Below are 26,000 nucleotides of genomic sequence, written 5' to 3' on the forward strand. Positions count from 1 at the left end.
AAAACGGCGACAATGAAATAGGAGGGGGGGGGGGAGCTTCAACATGCAGAGTGCGAGTTATATCATATGCACATTTTGCCTTTAGGTGTAGCTTCACGGTAGTGCAAATTTCTCCTTATTGTGTGGCTTCACGGCACCACGGCGCGCATTGCTGTAAAGCCATACTGTAAGGTGAAATTTGCACTGCTGTGAAGCCACACCTAAAGGCATAATTCGCGTATAAGGCGGGGGGTGACTTCGAGGCTACAAGTTCTGGGAAACAACCTCGCCTTATATTCGAATAAATACGGTAATACGTTTTTGGCATAACACATTTTTTTTTATGTATGTTTTTTTTCTTATATATACAATTATTTTTGGATAATACGAATTTCGCATGATATATTTTATTTTCTGGTTCCGTGAATATCGTATCAACGAGATTCCACTGTATGTGCATCAGTATGTGTATTTTTGATACATCTGCCGACGCCCTGGGACGCGGCGAATGCTCAACATAAAATTTTGTTTTTCGCTTAAAACAAAAATCACTCCGATGAAACTTTCAGAAATAAATCTCCTTTCAGAAATAAATCTCCTCTTCCAAATTAGTGCAAGTGTGCATTTTTACTTGAACCGCATCACCAATCTACATGTGCCTGAACATGGGGCATTTCACACATTTTCATATGTTTGCGCCCCTTCCGCTTCGAAACTACTCGGTCATCGACTTCAATACTTTTTTTTTTTCGCACTTACTGCCAGCTATCCAGTCAGGTGATATAGTTGTATTGTACCTGTAGACTTTGTATAACTTTTTTTAAATAATCAAAATGGAAGCAGAATTGCCGTATTGCTTCACCACAAAGCACTTTGAAAGCGCCATTCCTTTTCTAGCAAATCGCAGATATTTAAGGCGTTCCGTGTAGTATTGTATTTTTGAGAGTATTTTTCGGCAACCTAGGTTTGACCCATTGCAGCAACATTCAAATCACTATAAGAGACAGAAAAAATTTTTTCTTCCAAAAATACTTTATGTGGGCGAAGACCAATTTTTATGGCCAATTTTTATCGTTGCGAAGACCAATTTTTATCGTTTTAGTGCACTAAAACGATCACCGACAATTTTTTTGAATAGAATCGGAGAGGGTCGAGCTCAATGTTTGGGACGTTTGGCGTGGAATGACCCATGTAGGGAGTCAACTTTTACTTAGGCTGCCAATTTTTTACTGAAGTTTCTAAAAATCGTCAAATTTAAGAAAACAGAACTCGCCAATAAAAACTGTGTTGCAATTCTGTAAGATGTACCTCTTGGGACATCCAAAATGTACTCATATAATGACTTTAGACAGCGCTTAGATTATATCACTAATTTAGTAGGACTTTTGTACAACCCTTGCAAGCATGTAACAATTTCTTGTAAACCATAAAACATATCACACCTGCGTGCTTAAAATTCTACTAGAAATGCGGTTTACAGAACTGTGATATAAGTTTCTCTAAATATTGTGCTTCAAGTTCGAACCTATTTATGACAAATGTAAGGTATGAGTATGAGGCCCTGAATCAAAATTCTGCTTGCTGTGGTTGATAAAATTTCGCTCTCTTACACAACATGAAGGGCGAAGACAAAGTAGAGCCAAGGAGATACAGAAAAGATTTGGACAAGATAAAGCAGCAGTTCTTGTAGATGATGTTAGACTCAAATGCAGGAAAGGATTCACTGCAGTCGTAGTAAATCACAAAAAAGAATGTGTAAGAAGTGTCACAATAATGACAGAATATACGGAAGCAGCAAAAAAACGGTGATAGCACTTGCAATAACACAAACTGAAACATACATAATAATCAAGCATACATAATAATCAGTGACTCACAGGTAGCAATTCGGACATTCAATTACTATGGGCACCTGCCCATACTCCGACCTCACTGGGGGGCAGCAGAAAGAGCGAGGCGGCACACAACGTAGCTTGAGGGCTAACCGACTGAGTTGCGACAAACATTGGGGCCGTCAACTTGGGGACCTCCGAAGAAGGTGAGCACAGAGATTGGGAGTAGGGAGACAGATTGGCCAAATACAAAGACATAACAACACATTATAAAATGCAGAGGTGTTTTTATCCACCACCTCATCAAAAACTACATAAATCGCAGTCTGTCCAGTGGCGGCAGTTACAAGAGGACAAGAGGTAATACAGTGGAATCTCGATGATACAATCACGGCTAATACGAATTTCCGGATGATACAAATTTTTCTGTGGTCCCGGCCGAGCCCCATTACTTTGCAACGTGCTAGATAACGGTTGTTACGAATCGATTTTCGACCTGCGTCGGTTGATACGAATAAACACCGCCCCACTGACAGCCGCGAAAGAGAACAGCGCGCAGTCACGCGCTTTCTCCCTTTCTCTTTCGGTGCGGAGGCGCAGATGCAGCGCGGGACAGCGCGGAGGCCGCGACTGGGCGCGAAGAGCTTGAAGCTGGGGCGCTTTTGTTGCTTTTGTGCTTTTCCTCCTTTTCCGTGTGCCATCGGATGGAGTGGCTGCTGTGCTTCGAGCCGCATTCTTTGTATTGGCACCATTTTGTCTAGTTGCAGCGAGCTATGTCTACCAAGATACGATCTCGGCTGATTCGCGCGGCCGTACGCCAAGGCGCGGGAGCCTCCGTTGGTGCGTCTTCCGTCGACTGCGTTATCAGTGCCGATGGCACAGGGTGATTGTCGGTTTCGCTGCTGGAGTCGCACGGCGCAAGATGGCGCGGCACGTAATCCACGGTGCAAGGTAGCACGGCACGTTCAGTCGGGTGCTCCTCCGCTTCTCCCACTAATCGCCATATTTTTCTTGCCGTAGGAGGCTTGCGCTTCCGTATTCCGAAGGCGTACTTCGTCCTAAATTTCTTCTCCAATGAGCGACTATCCATCACTAAACTGGGAGCTCTCAGTATTCCGAATTCTGCGTGTCAAGTGAAGACGCCGGCGTGGTTTACGAAGCAGACAACTGCGGTTGCCATCTTGCCCCTGCCACAGCAGCAACCAATGGAGACTCCTTTCAGTACAGCAGCCAATAGGAGGCCCGCTTTCATCGGAGGGCCCGTGTGACTACCTATCGCAGACCCGCGCTTCTTTTGTATTTGTGTGTTTGTTACAAGATGACGACGACGGACGAATTGAGAAGTGGAACGGCGAAAGTTTGGGCTTACGAACGATACCAAGATGGCGGCGTTCGGTGGCGGGAAATACGAGATATGTCTCCGTGAACTGCGGTGATTTTGCACGATTTAAAGCTGTTTTCTCGCTCTGTGCACTGACGAATTAATCTCTTTTGGCCACTTTTAGTGCGTTTTCAGCCAAACCATTTTGATACAGCTTAGATTAGGCGTTGCAGATACCGAAACGCGTGGTTTTCAAAAATCTATTTTTTTCGCGATTTTCGTGATCTGATCTCTGCATCCTCTCTTAATTTAGCTAGTTTTAATTGTGTTTCGTTGATACGAATTTCGGCTAATACAAATATTTTTCGTGACCCCGTGAGATTCGTATCATCGAGATTCCACTGTACGATATCCAGATATATACACGACAAACGAGTGTAAGCTATGTGGCTCAAGAGCAGCTCTTGAGCATATGCTGTGGCAATCTCGACCAAAGGTCCCGACTGGTGCCCATATACTTCTGTGGGCCCATACTTTGGATATTTCGATTCTAAAATTGGTCTTCGCTACCTGACTCCAACCTAACCAGTCAATATTGTCACGTATTAGTCACGGTAAAGAGAACAGTCGCAAATCTGTGAATGACGAAACAGACTTTTTATTGGGCGAACCTATGCACACAAAAGCAAGTTGCACTCGAAGCACAACGATAGCGGCGAACACATTCAGCGATCGTCGAAATCTCGTCAGCGGCGAAACGCGTCGGCTTTTATACATGTGTCATCAAAGGTTCCAAAGTAATCCATGGTGCCCACATGTCTTCCAGAAAGTACTAGACAATTCGCGTCGCTCATACAATCAGATTCCATAAGCATCGGTAAAAGATGAACAAGTACACGTGTCAATATGCACACACCTGACCCCTATGGTGACACCAATAGCAACCCTTTCACTGGCAGCGCCTGTTTTGGCAGTTTAGGCAACAGTGAATGTGTTGAACACACGTTATCTCCCGTCGAAAATGCCTGTTTTCAGCCAGACCCAGGAAGATGTTAAAGCAATGACGGTAACTCCCAATGGCTGATTAGGATATTTCCCTCATCCTAACGCGCTGCTTTTTCCACCATAAAAATTTACCCAAAAATTGCGTTCCTGGCATTTGTACGCTTTACAGCATAACATGGCTGTATTGCAGCGAAGCTGACATTAAGAACCATGCGGCGAAGTTAACTTTAGGAAACCGGCTGCCACTGTACAACACATATTAGACCCATAGTAATTTTTCTTGTTAAAAAATTGGGTGCGCATTAGATTTCTACTGTGTTTACGAGCTTTATTGTTATCTCTACGTTAGTTTTATACTTTGGACTCGTAGAAAGCAGGTGCGCGTGTTATTCGGGGGCGTGCTGGAATCGGGCAAATGCTGCCAAGTGAATCAGCGGAATGTATTGACGTCTCTTCTGCATCTTGTTTAATTCGAGCTGCCGGACAATTGATGAATTTCAGAGATCCCGTCATGGTCAAATTAACGAAAGTCGACTGTATCTGTATCTCAAATACTCATCGCCTCAGTATGTTGCATCATGATAAAATTAATGTATTTTCGCCCAGCCTTGGTTCCCAAGGCCTCATTCTACATTTGACACTGTACTGAAGTCTGCCAATATGGCTGTGGACTTCATGAACACAGCTACATTTGGCAAGGCATTGACATTGTCTCTTAGTAAGCATTTCTTACAGAAGGTACAGTCACTTGAAAAAAAAATAAAAATAAAAAAAAAGACATTAGTTCAAGTGTATGACGGCCGGGAGCATAAAAATTCTGCTGCATAGTACTACTTCTCATAAGTAGAGTGTTGGGCCTCTCCCATTATGCAGCATTGCATTCATTGGGTCCAACAAGTTGTGCATGGGTTGATAGCTGTGACATTAACACATACAGTTGAACTTCATTGTAACGAATTGTAATGTGGAGTTTTATATTGAGGATTAAAGGGTCACAGCAGGAAAATATTAACCTAAGTTAGATACCGTATAGCCCACTTATAACGTAACCTCTTATAGTGCAGGACCGGATATAGTGTGGTCATTTCAGACTCCCATTAATTTTCCCATAGCACTCCATGCTTATATACACGTATCGCTTATAGTGCAGTTGCGGGAAACGAAATACTGGTTACAGTGCGGCTGCCTGGGAGTATGGAAGTCGGCGGAGACGGTGAACGCTCCCCTCAAACGGGCGCCCCAAGGAGTGCTCGAGGAAGAGAGACATAGTGGAGGAGAAGGGCATGTGGTGCGAACGAACAGCCAGTGAGGCTGAAACCAGAATCTTGAGTGCGAGTCGAGTCATGAAATATCACGGCGTGCATAGCGAGCGAGGGCCATGAAACGGCCAACGCTCGCTTCACGATAACGGCAGTAAAGGAAACTTCAGCGAGCGGGCGGCGCCGGCACGGCACGGCGAAGGGCGCATGCGGAGACTGTGGAATGTGAGGGAGGAGGGAGGCAGGGAAGCGGATTTCGCCTTGGCAACTCCGCCGCTTCGGTGGCTCCCCTCGCCCTCCCTCGTAGCTCCCTCACTTTCGACTGTAACCGTTCGTGCCCGCCGCCGTGCAGGCGCCGCCGCTACAGCTGGCCCGGCACCAGCTCCCCGAAGTTTCGTTTTCTGCCGTTATTGGGAAGCGGGCGTTTGCCGGCGTGGGTAGTTTCGTTGGCCGGCCTGGGACAGCGCCGCTGCTTTCCTCTGCACCGTAGCCGCAGCGTGCAAGGTCAACACGTGACTAGAAAGTAGAGGAAGCATAAAGGAGAAAGAAGGGTGCACTGCCATTTTCTACGCGTGGCTACGGTAGCGTGGCTGGCGACGCATGTTCCGGCGCAACGCAGAATCGACGACCTTGCCATTTGAGAGAGGGTGAAATTTCCGCTGCGTTTTTTTTTTCTTCTTTTGTTTTGTTCGCGCGCGACATTGAGGGGTCTCTCCTAAGCTTTTACTCTATGGCGGTGCCGGAGCAATGCCGGTCGGAGGCGCCGCCGCGTGATTTGGTTCGAATTAACGAGATTCGACTGTAAATTGAATGCAAACATTCTAGCCGCATTCCTCGACTGTCGCATATGCATGGCAGCTCGGTGCACATGTTTTGCGTATGTGCGGGCCTTGAAAATTGTTGCTTTGGTTATAGTGTGGTACCGCTTATAGTGCGGATATTCGCGACTCTGGCGACTTACGTTATAAGCAGTCTACACTGTATATTGATTATTTGTCTGAAAGCATATCATCGTTTTCTGTGTGCCAATACAGTCAAGCCTGGATACAGTCAACATCCGATTTTTCGTACTCCCTAAGGACCGCGAAAACGTCAGAAAAATCGGGCTGTCTGAAAAAATGAATGCATGCCTTTGAATGCCCCCAAGAGCTCAAATCGCCACAGACACGTTCCGAATAGCCCTGAAGGTCTGACAGTACATGTATTAGGCGTATCGGTGCGCTTACTGTGACAGGAGACGACGGGTGCACGTATGTGTAATTAAGGAATGTGTACTGTGTCCCGTGACAGTTGCCCCTATCCGCTCTTATTAGGCTTCACCGCAATACATTGCGTATGCTTCACCGCGTAACACCGCTGTATTGCGGTGAAGCTGACGTTTGGGAACCGGCATTATGCAACGCGCCAAGCTTTCTGCACTTCAAGGCCATCGCCGAGGGTTAATAAGGTGGAGTCGGCGTCATTGCTAACAGTGGTGAATTCTTTCAAATAAAAATGGAAGCTTAGTAGCGAACGTCAACAGCTTGGCCAAGCGTTGCCGTGGTGGTAGTTACGTCTGCCAGCGGTAGGCGTGCGAGAGGGTCGATTTGAGACTTTACCAAAATGGCAGCGATGGTGGCTATGTTTAATGCCATTTTGGAACTGCGGTCACGGTATAAACTCTGGAAAATCGGATGGCGAAGAGTTTTTGTGTCCGAAATTTTAGACATTCTCATACACTTATAACTATAGTGGTTTTAACAATATATCGGTTATAACATTGAGAAACTGCTGCACCGTCAACTTTTGTATGTTTTCTGTGGTGAAATAACCCGCTTACTACAATGCCCCCAGGCTGCATTATCGGTTATAACGATGAAGTCTGGCCACTGGGTGTCTGTGCCGAAAGGTAATGGAATGCAAAATACTTGAAAAGAAAAAAGAAAAGAAATTCGAGCTGGGCCACATGCCGCCGCGCTGTTTTCCAGTATTCTCCGCATCACCAGCTTTATGCGCCTCTCTCCTGTTGCCCTTCCACTCCTCTGAAAATTAACATAGCTCTATGTTGCACCACCCTCCGAAAACACGAATGGACCGCGCCAACTGCTCTGATAGCCTGATAGCACTACGCGCTGCTGTGTGGAAGGTGGACTGGCGCTCCCCTTGGTTCCCTCTAGTCTTTCTTGTTTGTGCTAAGCGACCATAATTTTTTTATGGTCTACTGAGCAGTATGAACTGACTAGCCCAGCAACATGTACTTCTGCATGTAGGATGCCTTTTCCGTTGATGATGCTGAACTTCTGTATTGTTGTGACATACACGACTGTTTATTTTCTTAAAGAAATCTTTGTTGTTGAGTCGGTTGCCATGTTTAAGGCAAGGAACATTTTTTTTCTTCTAGGTGCGTAAATGGATGAAGAAAATGGACGAAGACGGTGACACGCACACGTCACACAGACAGAGTGCATTCACCCTCTTCTCGCAAACCCAAGGGTCGCTAGTGCGGGAAGAGCACTTGAGCCGATTTCACAATGCAACTTCTGAGACTGCTCGTCAGGCGATCTTGGAGGCTTACTTCAACCTCGACGAAAGGGCACTTCACAAGTAAGGTTCTGCATTCGCTTGCAGGAGAGCGCTTTCATTCGAACATTTTTATCAGCTCTCTTCAGCATCAGGTTTATTTTGTGTGGATGCTCGATTGTCTCGCGTCCACTGAGTGGTGTTTTCCGTATGCACGCAAATCGTGTGGGGAATACTTAAAGGGACACTAAAGCAAAACAATAAATCAACTTAGACTGATAAAGTATGCCTCGAAAACTCTGCTGTCGTTAATTACACTGCAATAGGTCATTAGAAGAGAAAATGAAGCTCAAGGTTATTTTTTTTTAATTTCGTGCGGTAATCCCAACGTCAGCACTTCAGTGTGACATCAGTAATTTTTCGTATTTGGGCCACGTTGGCTTAGTAAAAGTTTGCAAAACTTGCCATATTCAGTCTTGGGCTCCTTTAGAACACAATGTAGTCAATCTTTACCGCTAAAAAATTAACTGGGACCTAGAAGAAGCTGTCAAAATCCATGACGTCACGGTGAGCTGGTGCGGGAACTTCAAGGTGGCGTCGCCACTCGCCTCTGTGTTTTTCGTTTCTTTCTGGCGTACCAAGCAGATTCTTGCGCTAAGAGTGATGTTTTCGGTATTGTGGAAGGGTAATCTACTGAAAGAGAAGAAATCATTTTTCCCTTTAGTGTCCCTTTAAGAGATGCGAGGGAGTTGAGAGTCCCTGCAATTTAAAAGTCGACTGCAACGAAACTTTAGACTGCTTAAAAAGCTTAGTTTGAGATAGTGTATAACGTTCTTATGCTAATGCAGCCAACTTGAATTTTTCTTTTTTCTGTTAAAATGAAGGTCGAAATTTTCTAAACCTTAGCAGAAGCAGTGCAAGCATCGGAGCATCATTAAGCTTTATGATGATGCTTGTTTCTACAAACCAGTGTTTGTATAAGCACATGCTGAAGGGGGACGTATCAGGATGTCATGACATATCAGCTAGCTTCGTTCTTGTGATCGTTATGGCTGCCACTCATGAGCACAACCAGAGGAAATGTGCGCAGCGCTATCGTTTCCTTTATGTGTGGTCAATGTCGTCATATCTGCCCTGATTACTACACGACCATAGAAGATTTTCAGGGCTCGCACACCTCCTTGAAATTCTTAAAAAGCCTTGAATTTGTAAAAAAATTCAAGAGCCCTTACAACTCCTTGAAAATAAATGAGCATTTTCGTTTCCTTAAAAACTGGGTTTTGTAGCAAGCACCAGCGCACCAAGAGCAGAAAGAAGAGTTGTTTTTTCAGACAAAGAACTAGTGCAGACAATGGTGCATTGTTCTAACCTGCTTGGTTGTTATAGAAGATTGCAAAGAATTTCTTGTTCCGTTATTTATGGAACCTTTTATGGCATTTTTTTTTTCAGTTCTGTTTTTGCAAAGTGGCAATGTGACTGTTCAATTGTTGATAACGTGTGCGAGTTTGTCATATTTGTGCACTTCAAAAATCTTAGTTGGAAATTGGCGCTTGCGTCTGTCTATTATTTTGGTCCTTGGTCCATTGATGGGCTGTTCCTACTATGGAATACCAGCTAGCCCGCTCACGTGCCTTGCTTTAGTAGTATCATTAAAATATCTTGAGATTGTCTCCCAACTTTCATCCTTGCTCAGTGCCATCTTTTTATGTGCTAGAAGCGTGTGGTAGGGTTCCTACAACTTTGAATACACATCTGCCAGTTCATATATAACCTTTGTTTTACGACACATCTCTCATTTTTCTTTATCTGTCCCATCTCTTTCGCTTATGAGCTGCGTTATGTGCCATTTGACTGTTGACAAGGTTGAACATGAAAGGGCTTTCTGACGATGTAGTGCTTGCTTGCGCACCATTGTGCACCATTGCTTTGTGGCATCGTTGCTTAACACGGTTCATAACTCCATGTACGTGTTTGTATATTGTTGAGAATTTCAATTTCATTTACAATCGACTTTTGTGAATTCGAACTTGATGGGATGATGAATTGATCAAATTATCTGGCGGGTCGAATTAAACATGATGCAAGAATGCCAAAACACATAGCTGATTCATTTGGCAGTGTTTGCCCTATTCTAACGTGATCCCGAATCAAATGTGTGCCAAGTTTTAATGCATGTGTCCAAAATATAAAACTAACATAGGAATAACATTAAAGCTCCTAAACAAAGTAGAAATCAAAGCACACCTGATTTTTAGCTAGAAAAATTTTCGCACAATGGTGGCCAGTATCCTAAAGTCAGCTTCACCACATGGCTTTTAAAGTGAGCTCCCTGCCGCAATACAATTGGGTTATGCGGTAAAGCATACGATCGTTGCGAAGGTGATTTTGATTTCGTGTCCGATTGCACCGCGCTGGCAATTTTCGGCCCAGTCATTTTTTTTTTAAGTTGTAGCCATGCCACTGTGAATGTGGGCTACCAGCAGAGCTATTCTTCGGCAGTACACACTACACGCGGCCTCCCCATACCAGCGCATGCAACATACTAACTTCATTCAGTTCATTGCGCAGGTGCGGAAAGGCAACAGGTGGCTTGTTAGCAACCACCTGTCACACCAAATGATCGATGCGCACTACGGCCATTAGCGCTCCCTCGGCGCAGCCAAACTGAGCAGCTTGCTAAGTCGGGAGCTGGGGTAGCTGTCAAAACCGCATCACGTTCACACTTCGCGACATCTCAAACGTTACCAATCACCATCAAATCATTCATGAACCACTGTCTGTCGCACCACTGAATCCGAAATGTCTGTCCAGAAAGTCTCTCTAAAATTTCGCATACGCATCCTTGTGCTCAAGCTTCCAATTTACTGGTGTGGCACCTGCGTCGCTTCACCACATTCTCCGCTTCGCAGCACCCATCCTCCTGTTGAGCACACTGCTTACGGGCAGCCTCTTGGACACAATCTTTGCTGCTACTCGCCACCTATTTCCTAGCTTTCCTCTTGCTACGCCAGGTGTCAGCACATGTTTTACTGGTTTGCTTTGCCTCCTCATAGAGGGCTTGGTAATTTTGAGACGCGGACATTGAAAAAGCTGTGGGAGGGTAGGCATATGCAGCGCTGCTGTAAAAAAAAAAAAAGGCATGCGGTAGAATCAGCTAAATACTGTAATCAGACATTGTGAGCTACAGTTATTGCTTGAAAATCTTCCTAGGGCGGGCCTAAAATAGGCGTTTTCGAAGAGAGATGACGTGTGTTCAATGCATTCTATGTCCCCTAAGCTTGGTTGAGACAGACGCTGCCACTAAATAAAATAAAATAAATCAAATAAATAAAAATAAATAAATGGGTCCCTATGGGAGTCAGGTGCGTGCGTGCTGACTGGCCAAGTTCGAAATATCCAGTGAGGACCAATTTTAGGATCTAAATAACGAAAGTTTGGGCCCATAGAAATGCATGAGCGCGCCGGCTGAGACCTTCGGTTGGTATCGAATTAACTGGAGTCGAATTAACTGAAGTCTACTCTGTTATGAATATTGACATCTGTTGGCTTATACTAAAGCAATTAATATTGTGTATGTACAATGTATGTCAGCATGTCGGTGATGTCGTAATGGTGATGTCAGGCTTTAACTCTTAGTTTACTTCTTGTCATTTTGTAAGGAAAACTTGAAATGAATGAATAATGTGAAAGTCAAGCCTGATTACATTGAAGAGTATATACAATATTCACTATAAGCATACACTCATTACACACTCATGCCGATAAAGATTTCAGATTTACTTTGTTATATCTGGTGATTCATTATATCCTTGTTTGTTGTATTGGCATTTTACTAATTTATTCCGAGTTGTTTGACATACCCGAGGAGGTTTAAAAAAATATTTCTGGAGTGGAAGCTTCAGTAGCTTATTACCGGCAGAGGTGAAGCCAGCACTTGCGAATACTTCACCTCTGAAATCGGGTGCGCGTTAGGCTTGGGTAAATACGATGTAAGGCAGCTTCATTTTTTCTTGTGTTTTGGCATGCCAGATTTGCTTTTAGCGATAAAATCGTATCTTGAGGTTCTTGGAAGTCCTAGTTTGGGCAACATGTCACGGTTTTGGTTTCAACATGTTGTTTATTGAAAGGAATTTAGTGTCATAATCAGTAGTAAGCATCAGTGACTTATGTAGACACAAAAAACGTAGCATCAAGCTGTCGTCGCCATAGAAGCCAAGCAACAAGCTTCTTAAAGGGACACTTAAGAGAAGCACCAAGTCAGTTTGGACTGATAAGCTGTTTTTTTCAAAACTCCAGTCTCGTTAATTTTCCAGTTATATGATTTTTAGGAGAGAAAAAGGGCCGTTTCATTTTTTACTTTTACTTTTACTTTTTACTGCCACTGAAACTCTAGTGCCGATACGTCACAGAATTAAAAGCATCTTTTTGTATTTATGCTACTGTGGCTCAGTAAAGGCTCTTGAAACTCGTTATGTTAGTCTGGGGCTGTTTTAGAATGCAATGCAGGTGATCTTTACAGATAAGGCCGTGCAGACGCCATCAAAATCCATGGGGAGCTGGTATGGAAACTTCATGGTGGCGTCCCCCATCTGTTTTTCATTTTCATATCTCTTTTCTCGCTTATCAAGCCTCTGCTCATGGCTTTCTTTGGTATTGTAGAAGGGCAGCTTACATGTTACAGCTCAAAACAGTGTTTCTGTTTAGTGTTTGTTTATGTGGCCCTGTTACATACTCTATACTTCTTTCTTTTTTATCTTTGGAGGCCTAACTTCGTGGTGACAGCACCATGCAAGCATTGCTCATCCACGTTTAAAAAAGACTGCTGTATTGGGCACCAGGACTTCAGGTTGAGCAGCACTGTGCGGGCTGTGCTGTCACTTGTGCAACACGCATGCAGTTAACAGCAGCCTAGCAGTATGTGAAGGGGTGCAGTTTGGGGTGCGCTCGAACTACCCTGAGCTCGCCAGCAAGAAGCGGCAGCACTGCATTGTTGCTGTGACTCGAAGATTCCGACTTTATTTTCACCACGCATTATATACATTAGGAGGGCACCACCATCCAGCCACTTTGATGCATTTTGTTAAGCGCTCTGTACACTACCTTATCAGTGTTTGCAAACATTGTTAAAAAAAAATAAGAAGAGATAACAGTAAATAAATAAATAAATAAATCTACAGCATACCTGCCAACCTCTATGATTTTATTTTAAAATGCCAGATTTTTGGACCTTGCTTACAATTGTATCGACACCAATTATTTTATGATTGTCATTGTTTGGGGTGTAAAAGCTTGGCAAAGGAAAGAACAAACAGACAGAAAGGACGTGTTTCTGTTCTTTGCTTCTTTTCTTTGCTAACCTTTTGCACCACATGCATTCGACAGCTATGCATCAACTAGCCCAACATCCTAAACTTTGCTAAACTAAATTTAAAAATTCGTTCATTCGCATCTTAATTTAAGGCAGAACTGATTTCTGAGGAATGTAAGTACAGTCGCTGAACAAGTTTTCGTGGCACAATTGTTTGGACCCCTCGATTATTTGCACCTACCCACAGCCACAGAGAAAGAATAACTGAGTAGGTGTAACAGTGCTTTTCCCCTTGTCTCAGTACAGACTGGGTGCAGGGCATGGCACCAAGATGCCATCTGTTGTGCGTAGTTAGCTCACGGTAAAAGGGTTGGGACACAGTTTAATATTGTGTGCAGGTTTTGATGCACCTTGTTTATGTTATTTCACCGACTGCTGTAGTGTACCTATAATTCAGGAGGCACATAGGTAGTTTTTCCAGCTAACATTGCAGCAGTATGCACCAAACGTCAGTTCATTTGTCACACTGGCAGCCAGTGCATTTGTCACGTGTCACACAGCAGCCACTTCAGTTGTGTTTTGTTTTGTTTTAATCAACAGTGGTCAAACAAAGGATGTGGCTGATGCCAATGTATGCACAATACAATTTGAATACCAAATAACTGACTTGTTCCGAAGACCATGTCTCACTCAAACCACCTGTCCGTGATGCAATTCGTGCCTCTTTTCCTGATATGAAAGGCTTCCAGAAAGGCCTATTATCAGCGGAACTGAACGGTGCAATAATGGCCGAGCACCGGAGCATAAACTTTCAATTAATAATAAAGGCAATGCGCATCTGCCTGCACCTTGCATGGCTTGCAAGTGTGAACCCAAATTTCGAGAGGTCAAGATTATGGGCAGAATCAAAGTAACTATACTGCACACAAACTTTTGGAGGCCTCTCATACCAGGAAAAGAGACCCAGGTTGCGTCAGTGATCCTTCTGTATGTCTATCGGGAAGCGAGATGTGTCCTTTTTTAATTGTTTTTCTTTGCCGTGTTGAATGTGTATTCATGTGCATTTTATTGTACACTTTCTTGTCCTCCAGGGGACTATAATTAATCACTTGTGAGGGCAGCACCCATGGTGTCCGTCTGCGATTGTTTTGTTTGCTTTGCTTTGTCATTCAGAGCTCTAGAGGCTGTCCAATGCAAATCAGTGGACTTATCTATCAACGCTATCTGTTTCAGGCTCAACAAATCCATTGTGAAGTGTGCCGACCCAGTCTGTTCCAAGCTGCGGAGTGATGTCCACCTCGGTGCCGTGTCTGAACGGTTGGACACTCTAATTGAAGACTACGTCGAGAAAAATCCTCATGGCCTCCTCGTGGCTGAGGATACAGAAGAAGAGCAAGCCATGGAAAAAAAGACTGTGACTGCGGATGACTTCCGGAAAATGGTCTACATGCGAAACATGAAAGCCATCTGTGACCCGGGCGAGCCAGTGGGCCTGTTAGCCGCTCAGGTGAGACCATGGTTGATACAGTGTGCTATGCTTCCGTGTCATACTTAGCAGGCAACTGCTACTGAGGTTAGAAAGACTTCCCTCACTGCGTATCAGCGATGAAAGAGTAGTGCGTCACATATGTGGAAGAAAACTATTAGGTACGCGCCATGTAATTAGATGTAAACTTAAGTCTCGTACTATATTTACGTCTTAAAATATTGTCACGAGCCTCTGACCCAGCCCCACTACAACGTCTTTGTCTTTGCCGTGTTTGACGTGTTTATTACATGAAAGGTGTCGTAGGTCTAGAAGAAGAAAATGGCTTATTGCACAAAAAAGTATACAAACTTACTGTGACAGCATCTGGATCCTTAGCCGATATGGCTAGTTGAGGATCCATTACAAAAAGGCTGAGTAAGTACAACATCCATTGGCAAGTACAATGTTAATATGAAAATTCCAGCGTTAATGTGGCAAGCATAGAATATCAACATAATTTGCAAGTACAACATCAATATGGTGAGTGGTAGCTCCCTGAAAGATTGAGTCTCTTGAGTGACGGTGCAATATTTGCAAGACGTTTAATCAAGCTAGGTATATCATTCCAAGGTTTTGCGCTAACAAAGAATATTCTTTCACCGTAAACGTTTTGGACAATCTGCAGATTAAGATATTGTTGCTCCACCCATTTAATATTACACCTGGGTTTTAATACTGGTGAGGGATAGGAAACGTTCTTGTAAATTATTTTGTGCACTAATTTTATGCTTTTATATTGCCTAAAAATATCAAATGGCATTATGTTCAAATTTCTGAACAGTTCTGTGAATGGTGTGTTCCTGAGTGCTATCAACAGTTAAATCTTGTTCACACATTTTGAGAAAAAATGCAAGAAATAACATACTAACTGAAAAACATACAATCTGAAGTCACTAAAATATTCGGCAGTTGTCACTGTAGTCGACATCTACATAATGTGAACTGTTGCGCGAGTTGTTGCAGCATGAGACATCGCCGTGCGCCGCTGGTGGGTCCCCAGCAGCACGGGACACGCATTGCTTTCCTATTGCGTGCTGTGTTAAGAGGCGGCGGGAAACCAAAACAAAATCGAGCTGGTGGTTGACGTGTGGGGTCTCACACGTGCTCTTGGGCCAAAGGAACGACAACACAATAGTGCAAACAATCAAAAGGGCATTTATTGCACCTTTCATACACTAATGCCTGCTAGCCGAATTACGACCCATAGAACATTCACATGGGTGCGCTGACAAGTGAAGGAAGTCTGACTCATCACGACTGGATAGCGAGCGAATACGTTCGGCCCATGCTAGACACCAACGCCTAGTCGTTCCCGTGTATGGTCATGTGAACGGTGGCGCGTTCGAACGATCCGAGTTCGTCCGTTACAGTGTTGTGCCCCTAAGCCTTCGCGGGATGGTCCCGCGAAGCGGGTCGGCACACACGCGAAGTGTCCGTGTGTGCTGCTCAGCTGATCCCCAGTCAAAGAGGAAGCGCCTTCGACCTTTTGCGCCCAAGTAACCTCGCCGTTAGGTGATGTTAGCCACGCAATACTAGCGCCATCTCCCGCAACCACACTGACCCTCGCCGCCGTAAAGCCACGCGGTCGAAGCCGGACTACAGGAGACGTGAGAGCCATGCGGGGAAAACAACATCAGGGGACGTGTGGGATTCGCGCTTCCCCACAGATGACACTAGTGCGAAACATGACGCTCACTTCGGGCCTATTGCGTCAGGAAATGGTGGCGCATACGGGTTATCGCCTATCAAAAGCATGCAGTATGTTTCCAATGACACTACGACCCACGTGCTGTGAAACAGATAGGTGACGATGCTTATCGCAGTAGGGTTGGTGGCGATAGCTGCAAATGCGACATACGACAACCTACGAGAAGATTTACTGATACCGGAAGAGGAAACTGATTGTGTGGGCGCATTTTCACGTGACACGGGCGGGTGAGCACTGCGGGGAAGTTGCCATGGCGGGCATCTACTGCTCTCGATCGCACGTACCTCACGCCTTTTCTTGTTCTCGTGCAATCTAGTGGAAAACGTATCATACGATCGCAGTTTGGCAATGTTCTGAATGTTGGTGCCGAAAGACAGTGTTTTCCGAAAACATATTAACCCGTGAAAACAAAGTGTAACTGTATTGTGTTATTTTTTTGTGTTATTGATTGCAAATGTTGGCGCCAGGAAGTTGTATGAAATGCGATCGTATCAATGAGGTTCTACTGTACTTGAAGAGGGAAAAACTCCGGCAAATTCAAACTCTAAGAACAATGAACAGTTGTTTTGAACAACATTTCTGCCTCCCATGGAGCACTTTTTGGACAAACTCGTGCCAAAGGTGAAGGTTTGATGTGTCACTAGCTACCATAATGTTGTATGCCGTAAACATGATGAGGAAAGACGCGCGGCGAGCGAAGATCAAACTGGAGCAAGGAGAGCGGTGCGTGCCCTCCTTTCCCATCTGGCTTAAAAGCTGGAAGAAGAGAAGTAGCAGTTTCGCTCAAAAAGTAAGCCATTGATAGCGATAGCAAAACAGACAACACCTAGTGAGGTCTAGTTGTCAAGTGAGCGGAGTATTAAATGAGCGGAGCAACATGTTTCTGCGAACATGTTTCTGCGACCAGTGTCCAAAGCACTTGCAACCAAAATGTACGTCACCTGCTAGAAGCAGAAATATGCACAAGTAATATCTGATTTAAGGTAAACTTGTGTGCGCAAGTTGCAGCTGGAATGCAGCACAAACCTCTTTTAATGTAAGTTGCCGGAGTCATGAATTTCTTCACTATAAGTGGTACCACACTATAACCAAAACAACATTTTTCAAAGGCTGTGCACAAGCAAAACGTATAGACCGAGCTGGCATGGATGTCCAGGAATCAAAGCACATGACTGGGATGTGCCCTCATTTTTGTTGGCGAGGTGGTTCCTCCGTTTTTCAAGTGCCGTACAGCCACTGCCAGGCATTTCATTGACTCTGCAGCAAACCACAACTTTGGCCGCCTACTCCCTACGAGACAGTGCTGGCTAGGCCTAGCGGGTGGGGGTGTTGGGCGGCATGCCGTCATTGGAAGCTTGCCCTTGGTATAGGTATGTTCGTACCCTTAGACGAATACGCAGAGATCTGGCACGAGATTACTTGCACAGGCTGAACTCACTGTATTGCACATGAAGTGTGGTTTGTGGGCGATCAGCCGGCAACTACCACAAATGCGTATAGCAAAGGTTTGTATGTGCATGTGCTGGTAGGAACAGTGAATGCTCACGTGTGGACGACGTTCCGAACTGATGCACTTGCAGAACACATTTTAAACTAACGGCATGGCAGAGTCAAGGAAGCGTGCTCGATATCTGCACTTCGCTAAGGGCGAACACAAGGCGCACTTGCAACCTCGACTGTTTTTTTCGCAGTGCTGGTGTTGTCAAAAACAACAAAATTATTTTACCATAGAATTTGGTTTTTCTGGCCTGCCTGATATTTCCGACATTTTTGCAGCCCCATTCCTGTAAAAAAAATATGAGTCGACAACTGTATTTACTTTCTACGCACAAACTGAAGGGCCAAAGAGCGACAATGCTCATGCATTCGGTGCACATCGCACGCCGCTGACAAGCGACCGGAGTTAAAGGCTTCTGCGTCGTCTAGGCTACCCCCGCGTGCCCGCTGAGCAAGCGCGCTGGTGCCGCGACTCTTTTTTTTTCCCCTCTGTTCCTTATTTGCCCGCTCACTTTGTCTCCACCTCCCCGCCCAGCATACCTCATTGAGAAGTGCACTCGCTACCCAGCTTGTCTGAGATTTCCCGGCATCCGAATTTTAATCGGTACATTTAAACCTCGATATAATGAAGGTGGTAAAATTTGCAATTTCCTTCATTATATTTAAATTGTTGTATTGAAATTGATGGATTTTTGTTACGTTAAAGGGGACGCAAAATTTGCGCAATTATCGGGCAATCGAAAAGCACAAGTTTGAATGATACAAAAATTAGTTTGTTGAATTTGAGATTCAGCAACAAAAGATACAGTTTTATGCCGTGTCCACGACATCTTCCCATCAACGGTATGAAACAACGCCAGCCATGCTTTGGTGGCCACTCCGTCCCCATGGCTGATAGTGTCGTCACAGTGGGATCAGTAGGCGAGGGCTAGTTTCGGTTTCAAAGAACATGTGCACCTCTGGGGGTTGCCGGGCATCCTAAGATCTAGTGGGTTTAAGTAAAGTAGATGTGATTGTTCGAATTTTTTGGCAATCACGAGTTTTTAGAAATAAGGAAAGTTGAATAGGAAAGAACGCTTCTTTCCGTTTACTAATTTTTTTGCCTGCTGCTATTGTGAATTTTAAATTGGGCCTAGTGCAGGAAGTGACTGATGGAGTCCATCCATTATCACACTCTGTGGTCTAACACCTAGATTTCTCGTTCTGCCAAGATTTTCAGGAAGTAAGCGCAAGTCTTTTGCCAATTTTCTCAGTAGCTACTTGTTTTGCATGAGTACACCAGTGTTGTAGTGGCACTCAGTTTCTGCACAAGCCTGCGTGACATAAGAGCAGCGTCACTTGGTTCCTCAGCATAGTCACTACTTCTTGTGCAGCCAATGAAATACTTCTAGTGGGGGGCTTGTGTCATTATTTAGTTCCCATGCGTATACATTGAGTTCTGTGGGAACATAAGCGGGAGTCAGAAAAGACTTCATTATATCCGGTCCTCCACTATGAGCGGTTTCGGTATAAGTGGTCTGAGCTGTTCGTGAAGTAGTAGTTATTTTGTTGTAATTACATTCCATATCATGGAGTGAGATTTCCATGACTTTACTACTTAAGAAGCTTCTGCATCGTTGCCTACTTTAAGTATGAAACGGAGTATAAACCTCAGAGATGTGCTTATCACCACAACACAGCAGGATTTATATGTGTATTACAGTCACCAGTACTGGGTGTTGCATAGATAAGTGTACACGGCCCTTCCTGCTAAAGTGCTGTTTAATTGCAGTTCAAATTGAGCACAGATTTAGCATATTTGAAGTGGGTTTAGTTTCATGTTGTGACTGTGAGCCATTACTTGCCTATTTTGTTAATAATAAACTTAAAGTGTGTGGGTTCTTGGTGTCTCACAGGAGACCAACCACCGCGGGTTCGAGCTTAGTGAGCCACAGGGCCGCGTCAGCCGTCGCCTCCAGCACCGCTCGCGCGCGAGCTCAGAGGCCGCAAGGGGCTACCGAGCGACGCATGCAAAAACACAGTAAAGCCCTGAGTTGACGGAAACCGTTTATTGAATCCGTTGGCACCAGCACTGCACAAATGCCCACGCGGCGGGGAACCAAAGAGGTCCCGCACCAAGGGAGAAAATACAATAACAGGCGCCTATAGCACGTCGCGGCGAGAGCACAGGCTCAAGCTGGGACACGCCGCTAGGAAAAGTCCCGGTGGCTATGCTACTTGCTCTGGTGATAACCAATCGGTCAACTCACGAGAGCTTGGGCAATATCCTTCGGCTTAGGCTTTCGGCAAGTGCGGATCGGCGTGGTACGACCTCGCACGAGCGCTAGGCACCGCTCGTCGGCTTAGCGTCGGGAAAAGGATCAGCACAAAGTACGTGCTCCCTGCACGGGCAAAGGCACAGTGCGCGAGCTCCAGTCCTTGTCACAAAGGTGTCGGCGGACGAGAGGAAAGCATGTACGTACCGTGCGCTGGTTCCGGAGATAAGAGAGCCACGCTCCGCCGCTAGCAGCCGAAACGCGGCCACCGTGACGTCAGCACCCCTCCCTCACCGCAAACCACCGCGATTGGAGCGCCACCGCTAGAACCGGTTGCGGACGGGGAAAGGCGAGGGACGGCAGAACAGGTGAAGCCCGCACAATGGCGCCGGCGCCTCCCTCAATCCCCACAAGTGTGGGTTGTTTGTCGCGGCGACACACAAAAAATTTAAAATTTTGCTGCAGCGTAACACTGGTGCCATCTGTCAGTGCTTTGGTGATATTTGACTTTCACCGTAGCAGTGACAGATGGCACCACTATTTCATTGCAATAATGTTAGAATTATATCACCGAATATTGAGTGAAATGTATTAAATTTACATGGTTGGCAATTTTTAATTGATCTAACTTTAAGCCTTTCTTGCTTGCACACTTGCTTGATCTTGCTTGTGTGATGACGAAAACAGTGTTTTTGTTTTTAGCTAGGTTTAGCTTAATGTTTCTTTGTCCTTGAATATGCTTTGTCAGGGCCTTGACAGTCCTTAAAGTGCCTTGAATAAACTAGTTTTCTTGAGAGCTTCTGCGAACCTTGCTTATGCAGAGCATCGGCGAGCCCTCGACACAGATGACACTGAACACGTTTCACTTTGCGGGTCGAGGCGAGATGAACGTGACTCTGGGGATACCGCGGATGAGGGAGATCCTCATGGTAGCCAGTGCCAACATTGCAACCCCAACCATGGACCTACATTTGCTGCCACACCCGGATATTGAGCAGCGTGCTGAGGAGCTACGAGTCAAGATCACATCCATCAACCTTTCACAGGTGCTTTTTCCAAGAAACCACCCACTCTTTAGTCATGTAGATCCTGTTTTATGATTGAATTGTGGTTCTAAAATGCAACGAAGGAACATAGGTACAGCAGAACATGTGCCAGTCAAGGTCTTGTACGCTATTTTAGGGTGCATTACTCTCTTGTCCTTGATTTGATAATGAAGTGTGTGCCGACTGCACTGTGCTGTTCAATTTGACTTCGTGCAGGAGCATTAGTTCATTTGTAGTTGATTCGAGGAACGGCAAATGACAGGGCTTTTCAGTGGTTGCCTTTTTCTCATTCATTTGCAAGGGCCACAAGGTTGGCAGATGCTGCATCAGGGTGACTTCTGGAGATAGTTTCACTTATGTGGTATTTGACAAGACTTGTCAGTAGACACATTGAACAGTGCTCTTGAATCTCTGCGAAGATGGCGAGCTTGGTAGAAAGACTACATTGCTGCTGGCTGTATATGTGGGTGCATCTGGTGCCGGGTCATGCGAAATCTCGTAAAACTGCAACTGTCTCCAGAAGTTATCGCCTGAGAATACTGCCCCTGCACTTGCGTAACCTGAGCTCGTATGGCACCGTGCATGGCACTTTTTACAACTGGTTCAGAAAGTGTAGAAATGCTGTCAATGGGAGGATAAAAATCAGTTTTTAGCAGAAGGTAGCATGTTTTCTATGCATTCACTGCCACCCAGCATGAACAAACAGTGGCCATTGGTGTCACTATCGGGATCAGTCACATGCATGTTGACCGTCAGTTTGAATTATTTGGTTAAGACCAATTTAAGAATCAAAAAGTCTTAAGTGTATGGGTGTTGTCCGGGTCCCTAATCTTGATCATATTGACCAAAAAACCAAATTAACTGGAACCAAATTAATGGCAGTCTACTACAATGAAATCTCGTTACTACGAAAACCACATAAACAAACTTTTCAAAAATTTCCTGCTGACTGCTTATAGTTTTAATGTAAAAATATTTCAGTACTACGAACTTCAGAAGACCAGACTTTTCAGAATAATGCTCGTTATTCAGTTTCCATGTTATGTTAACAGCGCCTCAGTAGTACGAACTAATATTCTGAAATCTGGGGATTCTTAGATTTCCGTGTATCGTTTACGGCCACTGGTACAGTAGGTTAGCAGACGGCAAGGCACAGAAAGCGGACGCCGCAGCGCAAGGATTCAGAAAATCAAAGACGGCGCCGAAGTACAAAAAGACGCTGAGAGAATACTTTTTGTTTAAATATTTTTTTTCTTGTGGAGGCGACGACGCATCAGGTTTTGTGAGCACATGCTCCGCACAGACAAGTGTCGCATAGCAGTAGAGGCTCGTCTCTTCCTTCTTTCGCCCTTGTTTCTGCGCACACCTCTTCTTCCTTTTGCTTTTCTTTTTGCGGCCGTACCAGATACGCGCGCGGAGAAATGTAACCTTCGTGCTCGCAGGGATGCCACACCGTCGCACTTTCCAGACGGTGTCATTTACATGCGCTTGCACTTTGGAATAGTTCAGGTGTCTGCCTCGAGCGACAGTTGCAGTGTCCATGGCAATGAATGTGAAAACCGAACAAACAAAAAGAAATATTACACTTTAAGGCCACATGGAGCTTCTTCTTTGTCAGTCGTTTTCTCGGCGTCAGCGTTTCATTTGTGCTCGCCACTCTATATACGGTGCTGCGTTGGTGCGTAGCGGCGGAATCTATGGAAAATAGCAACAGCGCGGGCCGAGTGCCAACGACGTTTTCGTGGATAGCTCTAAAGGTGACAACTGATAAACTGATGGGTTGGTGGGCGAAATGGTTAATTTTGGGGCTTTCACTATAACGACATTTCAGAATAACACACAGTTTGCTATGGTTCCCTGAAGTTCATTATATCGAGATTTCACTGTATATATCTAACATGAAGATTCAGTGAGGAACCTGCGTGCCATCATCGCCCCATGGGTCTTCTTGCTGACCCACAACCTTTCTTGGGTGGAGGACGTCTCGAGACTTTGATTTGACTTTTCCGAGTCATCACTTGTACCTGGGATCAACAATACAGAGACACCAGTGTCTGAAGTGCTCTGCTCCTGCATTTACAGCAGATGTCCGCCATCTACTTCAGGCATGACATGGGACAAAGGCCATCTGCAAAAGAGTACTTAGGGATGCTAACGTAAGAACTGACCAAACTAATGACTATGAACAATGGCCTATGGACAATGCATTTCATAAGTCACTGTTGCAGTGTCTCCATGCAACGGGCCTTCGTGCTTATGTAGAATTTCATTCCTACATTTTACCACATGGCAAACCAGACGGAAAAAAAAAAGAAAAAAAGAACAGATGAAGTAATGTAAGATAAAAGTATGTGATTGGTGTAGTGTACGGGTTTACTTGATAGTATGTAACTAAAACAGACTAAATACCAAATTGGGCCACAAGCAGCCACAGTCTGCGCTGTCACATGTCAGTCCAAAGATACTGTAAAAATTTGGTTCTTGACCAGGTTTTAGGTAATCAAATCAAATCAGTTTATTATTATTATTACATCGTATGTTAATGACAGCATATAAAATATACAGACAAGGGTCCCAAAGTACAAGACTGCAACGGGACCCTTGATGAAGGTTACAAATAAATAATACAAGGATTAGCAACAGTGCAAACCAATGGAATAAATATATGAAGTAAAAAATAACATTAGGCATAAAGGAATAGAAAACATCAAAATGCATGAACGCGAAAAACAACAGTAAGCATAAAGGAATACAAAACATGAAAATGCATGAACGCATTTTGGTGTTTGGTGTTTGGTGGTGTCAATGTATTGAGCTAGTTGCACGTGGAATATTCTAAAGCGGTACTAGCATTTAGCATCCAATGCTTGTGATGGCATGACTGCGGCTTAGGTGAGAGGAGATTGCTAGTGCTGATTTCAATGTTGAATGTCTTGATTGTGCGTGCTGCAGGTTGTGCCATCTTTATTCTACCATGTGTTTAGCAAACAGTTCAATCTTTTTCTTCTCTTTCACTGCCTGGCAACCACTCTTCCAGGTGCTGGAGGAAGTGTCCGTCAAGGAAACGCTGCACGTCAAGGGAAGGTCGTAAGTGATCGTTTTGGTGTCATAGTCATTTTGTGGTGAACATTATGCGTCACACTGTCCTCAGTGGGGCACCCGCCATCTACAGTAGGAGTCCAATTGAGTTTTCACTTGTGTAATTGGGGCATGCTTGTTACAAACGGCATATGTTTTCAAAGGAAAATCATAACCGAATCAATGCATACGCATACCTGCCAACTCTTGGGATTTTATCTGAAGATACCCGATTTTTAGTGCTTCTCTACGATCGTTGTATCAGCATCTATAATTTTATGTTTTTCGTTCGTGCCCACTTGTGGCAAAACTCATTTCAAATTGATGCAATACAGTTGCCGAGCAGTATTTGAAATCCTTGTATTTCGGACGTAGACACAGCAGCATAACCTACTCATAAAACCAATGTGTGACTGCAACTGAAATGTTGGCCAGTGTTACGTAATAACATTTGATAAGCTACACAGACATATCTGTGGCTCAGATAATTGCTGCTGCGACTTAGACTCAAATGCCTGTTGCGAGCACCTCTACAGAAGAAAGTCTACAAAATTTTTGATAAACAGCCAACATTTTGAGTAATGAATAAGGGTTAGCGAATGCTCGAATATCACTGAATCGAATAGAGAACGTTCGGATGATTCGATTTGCGAATTGAATATCTACTATTCGATTTCTCGAATACAGTGGAATCTCGTTGATACGATTCTGCATAATACGTTTTTCGGGATAATATGTTTGTTGTTCTCTTCCCGTCCAATGTCTTACAGAAGCAATGTATTTCGGATAATACGATTTTGGGATGATACGTTTTATTTTGCAGTTCCCATGAAGATTGTATCAACGAGATTACACTGTATTTGATATACTACTCGGTGTAGAGACCTGCGCAGTGTTGTGTGCGCCACAGTGCTCCTCGTGCTTGATGTGGCCCAAGTGAGAATTTTACAGTGTAGACTGCTTATAACATAAGTCACCGGAGTTGCGAATATCCGCACTATAAGCGGTACTGCACTATAACCAAAGCAACAATTTTCAAGGCCCGCACATATGCAAAACATGTGCATTGAGCCGCCACGCGTATGCGACAGTCGAGGAGTGTGGCTAGAACGTTTGCATTCAATTTACAGTCGAATCTCGTTAATTCGAACCAAATTACGCGGCGGCGCCTCCGACTGGCATTGCTTCGGCACCGCCATAGAGTAAAAGCTTAAGGGAGACCCCTCAAAGTCGCGCGTGAACGAAACAAAAAAGAAAAAAAAAACGCGGCGGAAATTTCACCCTCTCTCAAATGGCAAGGTCGCCGATTCTGCGTTGCACCGGAACATGCGTGTACGTGCCGACGTCTCAGCCACGCTACCGTAGCCACGCATAGAAAATGGCAGTGAACCCTTCTTTCTCCTTCATGCTTCCTCTACTTTCTAGTCACGTGTTGATCTTGCATGCTGCGGCTGTGGCGCAGAGGGAAGCAGCGGCGCTGTCCCAGGCCGGCCAACGAAACTACCCACGCCAGCAAATGCCCGCTTCCCGATAACGGCAAAAGACGAAACTTCAGGGAGCTGGCACCAGGCCGGCTGTAGCGGCGGCGCCTACACGGCGGCGGGCACGCACGGTGACAGTCGAAAGTGAGGGAGGTACGAGGGAGGGCGAGGGGAGCCACCGAAGCGGCGGAGTTGCCGAGGCGA

At 44.8% G+C, this 26,000-nt stretch overlaps 1 protein-coding gene across 1 annotated transcript in view; it reads left to right on the plus strand.

Moving 5' to 3' along the window:
- Nucleotides 1-26,000, plus strand: part of LOC119432447 (DNA-directed RNA polymerase I subunit RPA1-like) — a 112,819-nt gene that overhangs the window by 77,775 nt on the left and 9,044 nt on the right. Inside the window, 4 exon segments of the mRNA XM_037699610.2 lie at nucleotides 7,777-7,979; nucleotides 14,437-14,710; nucleotides 21,013-21,237; nucleotides 24,275-24,324. Of these exon segments, the coding sequence (XP_037555538.1) occupies nucleotides 7,777-7,979; nucleotides 14,437-14,710; nucleotides 21,013-21,237; nucleotides 24,275-24,324 (752 nt within the window).

This window comes from Dermacentor silvarum, chromosome 11, assembly GCF_013339745.2.
Source record: "Dermacentor silvarum isolate Dsil-2018 chromosome 11, BIME_Dsil_1.4, whole genome shotgun sequence".
Classification (NCBI taxonomy): domain Eukaryota; kingdom Metazoa; phylum Arthropoda; class Arachnida; order Ixodida; family Ixodidae; genus Dermacentor; species Dermacentor silvarum.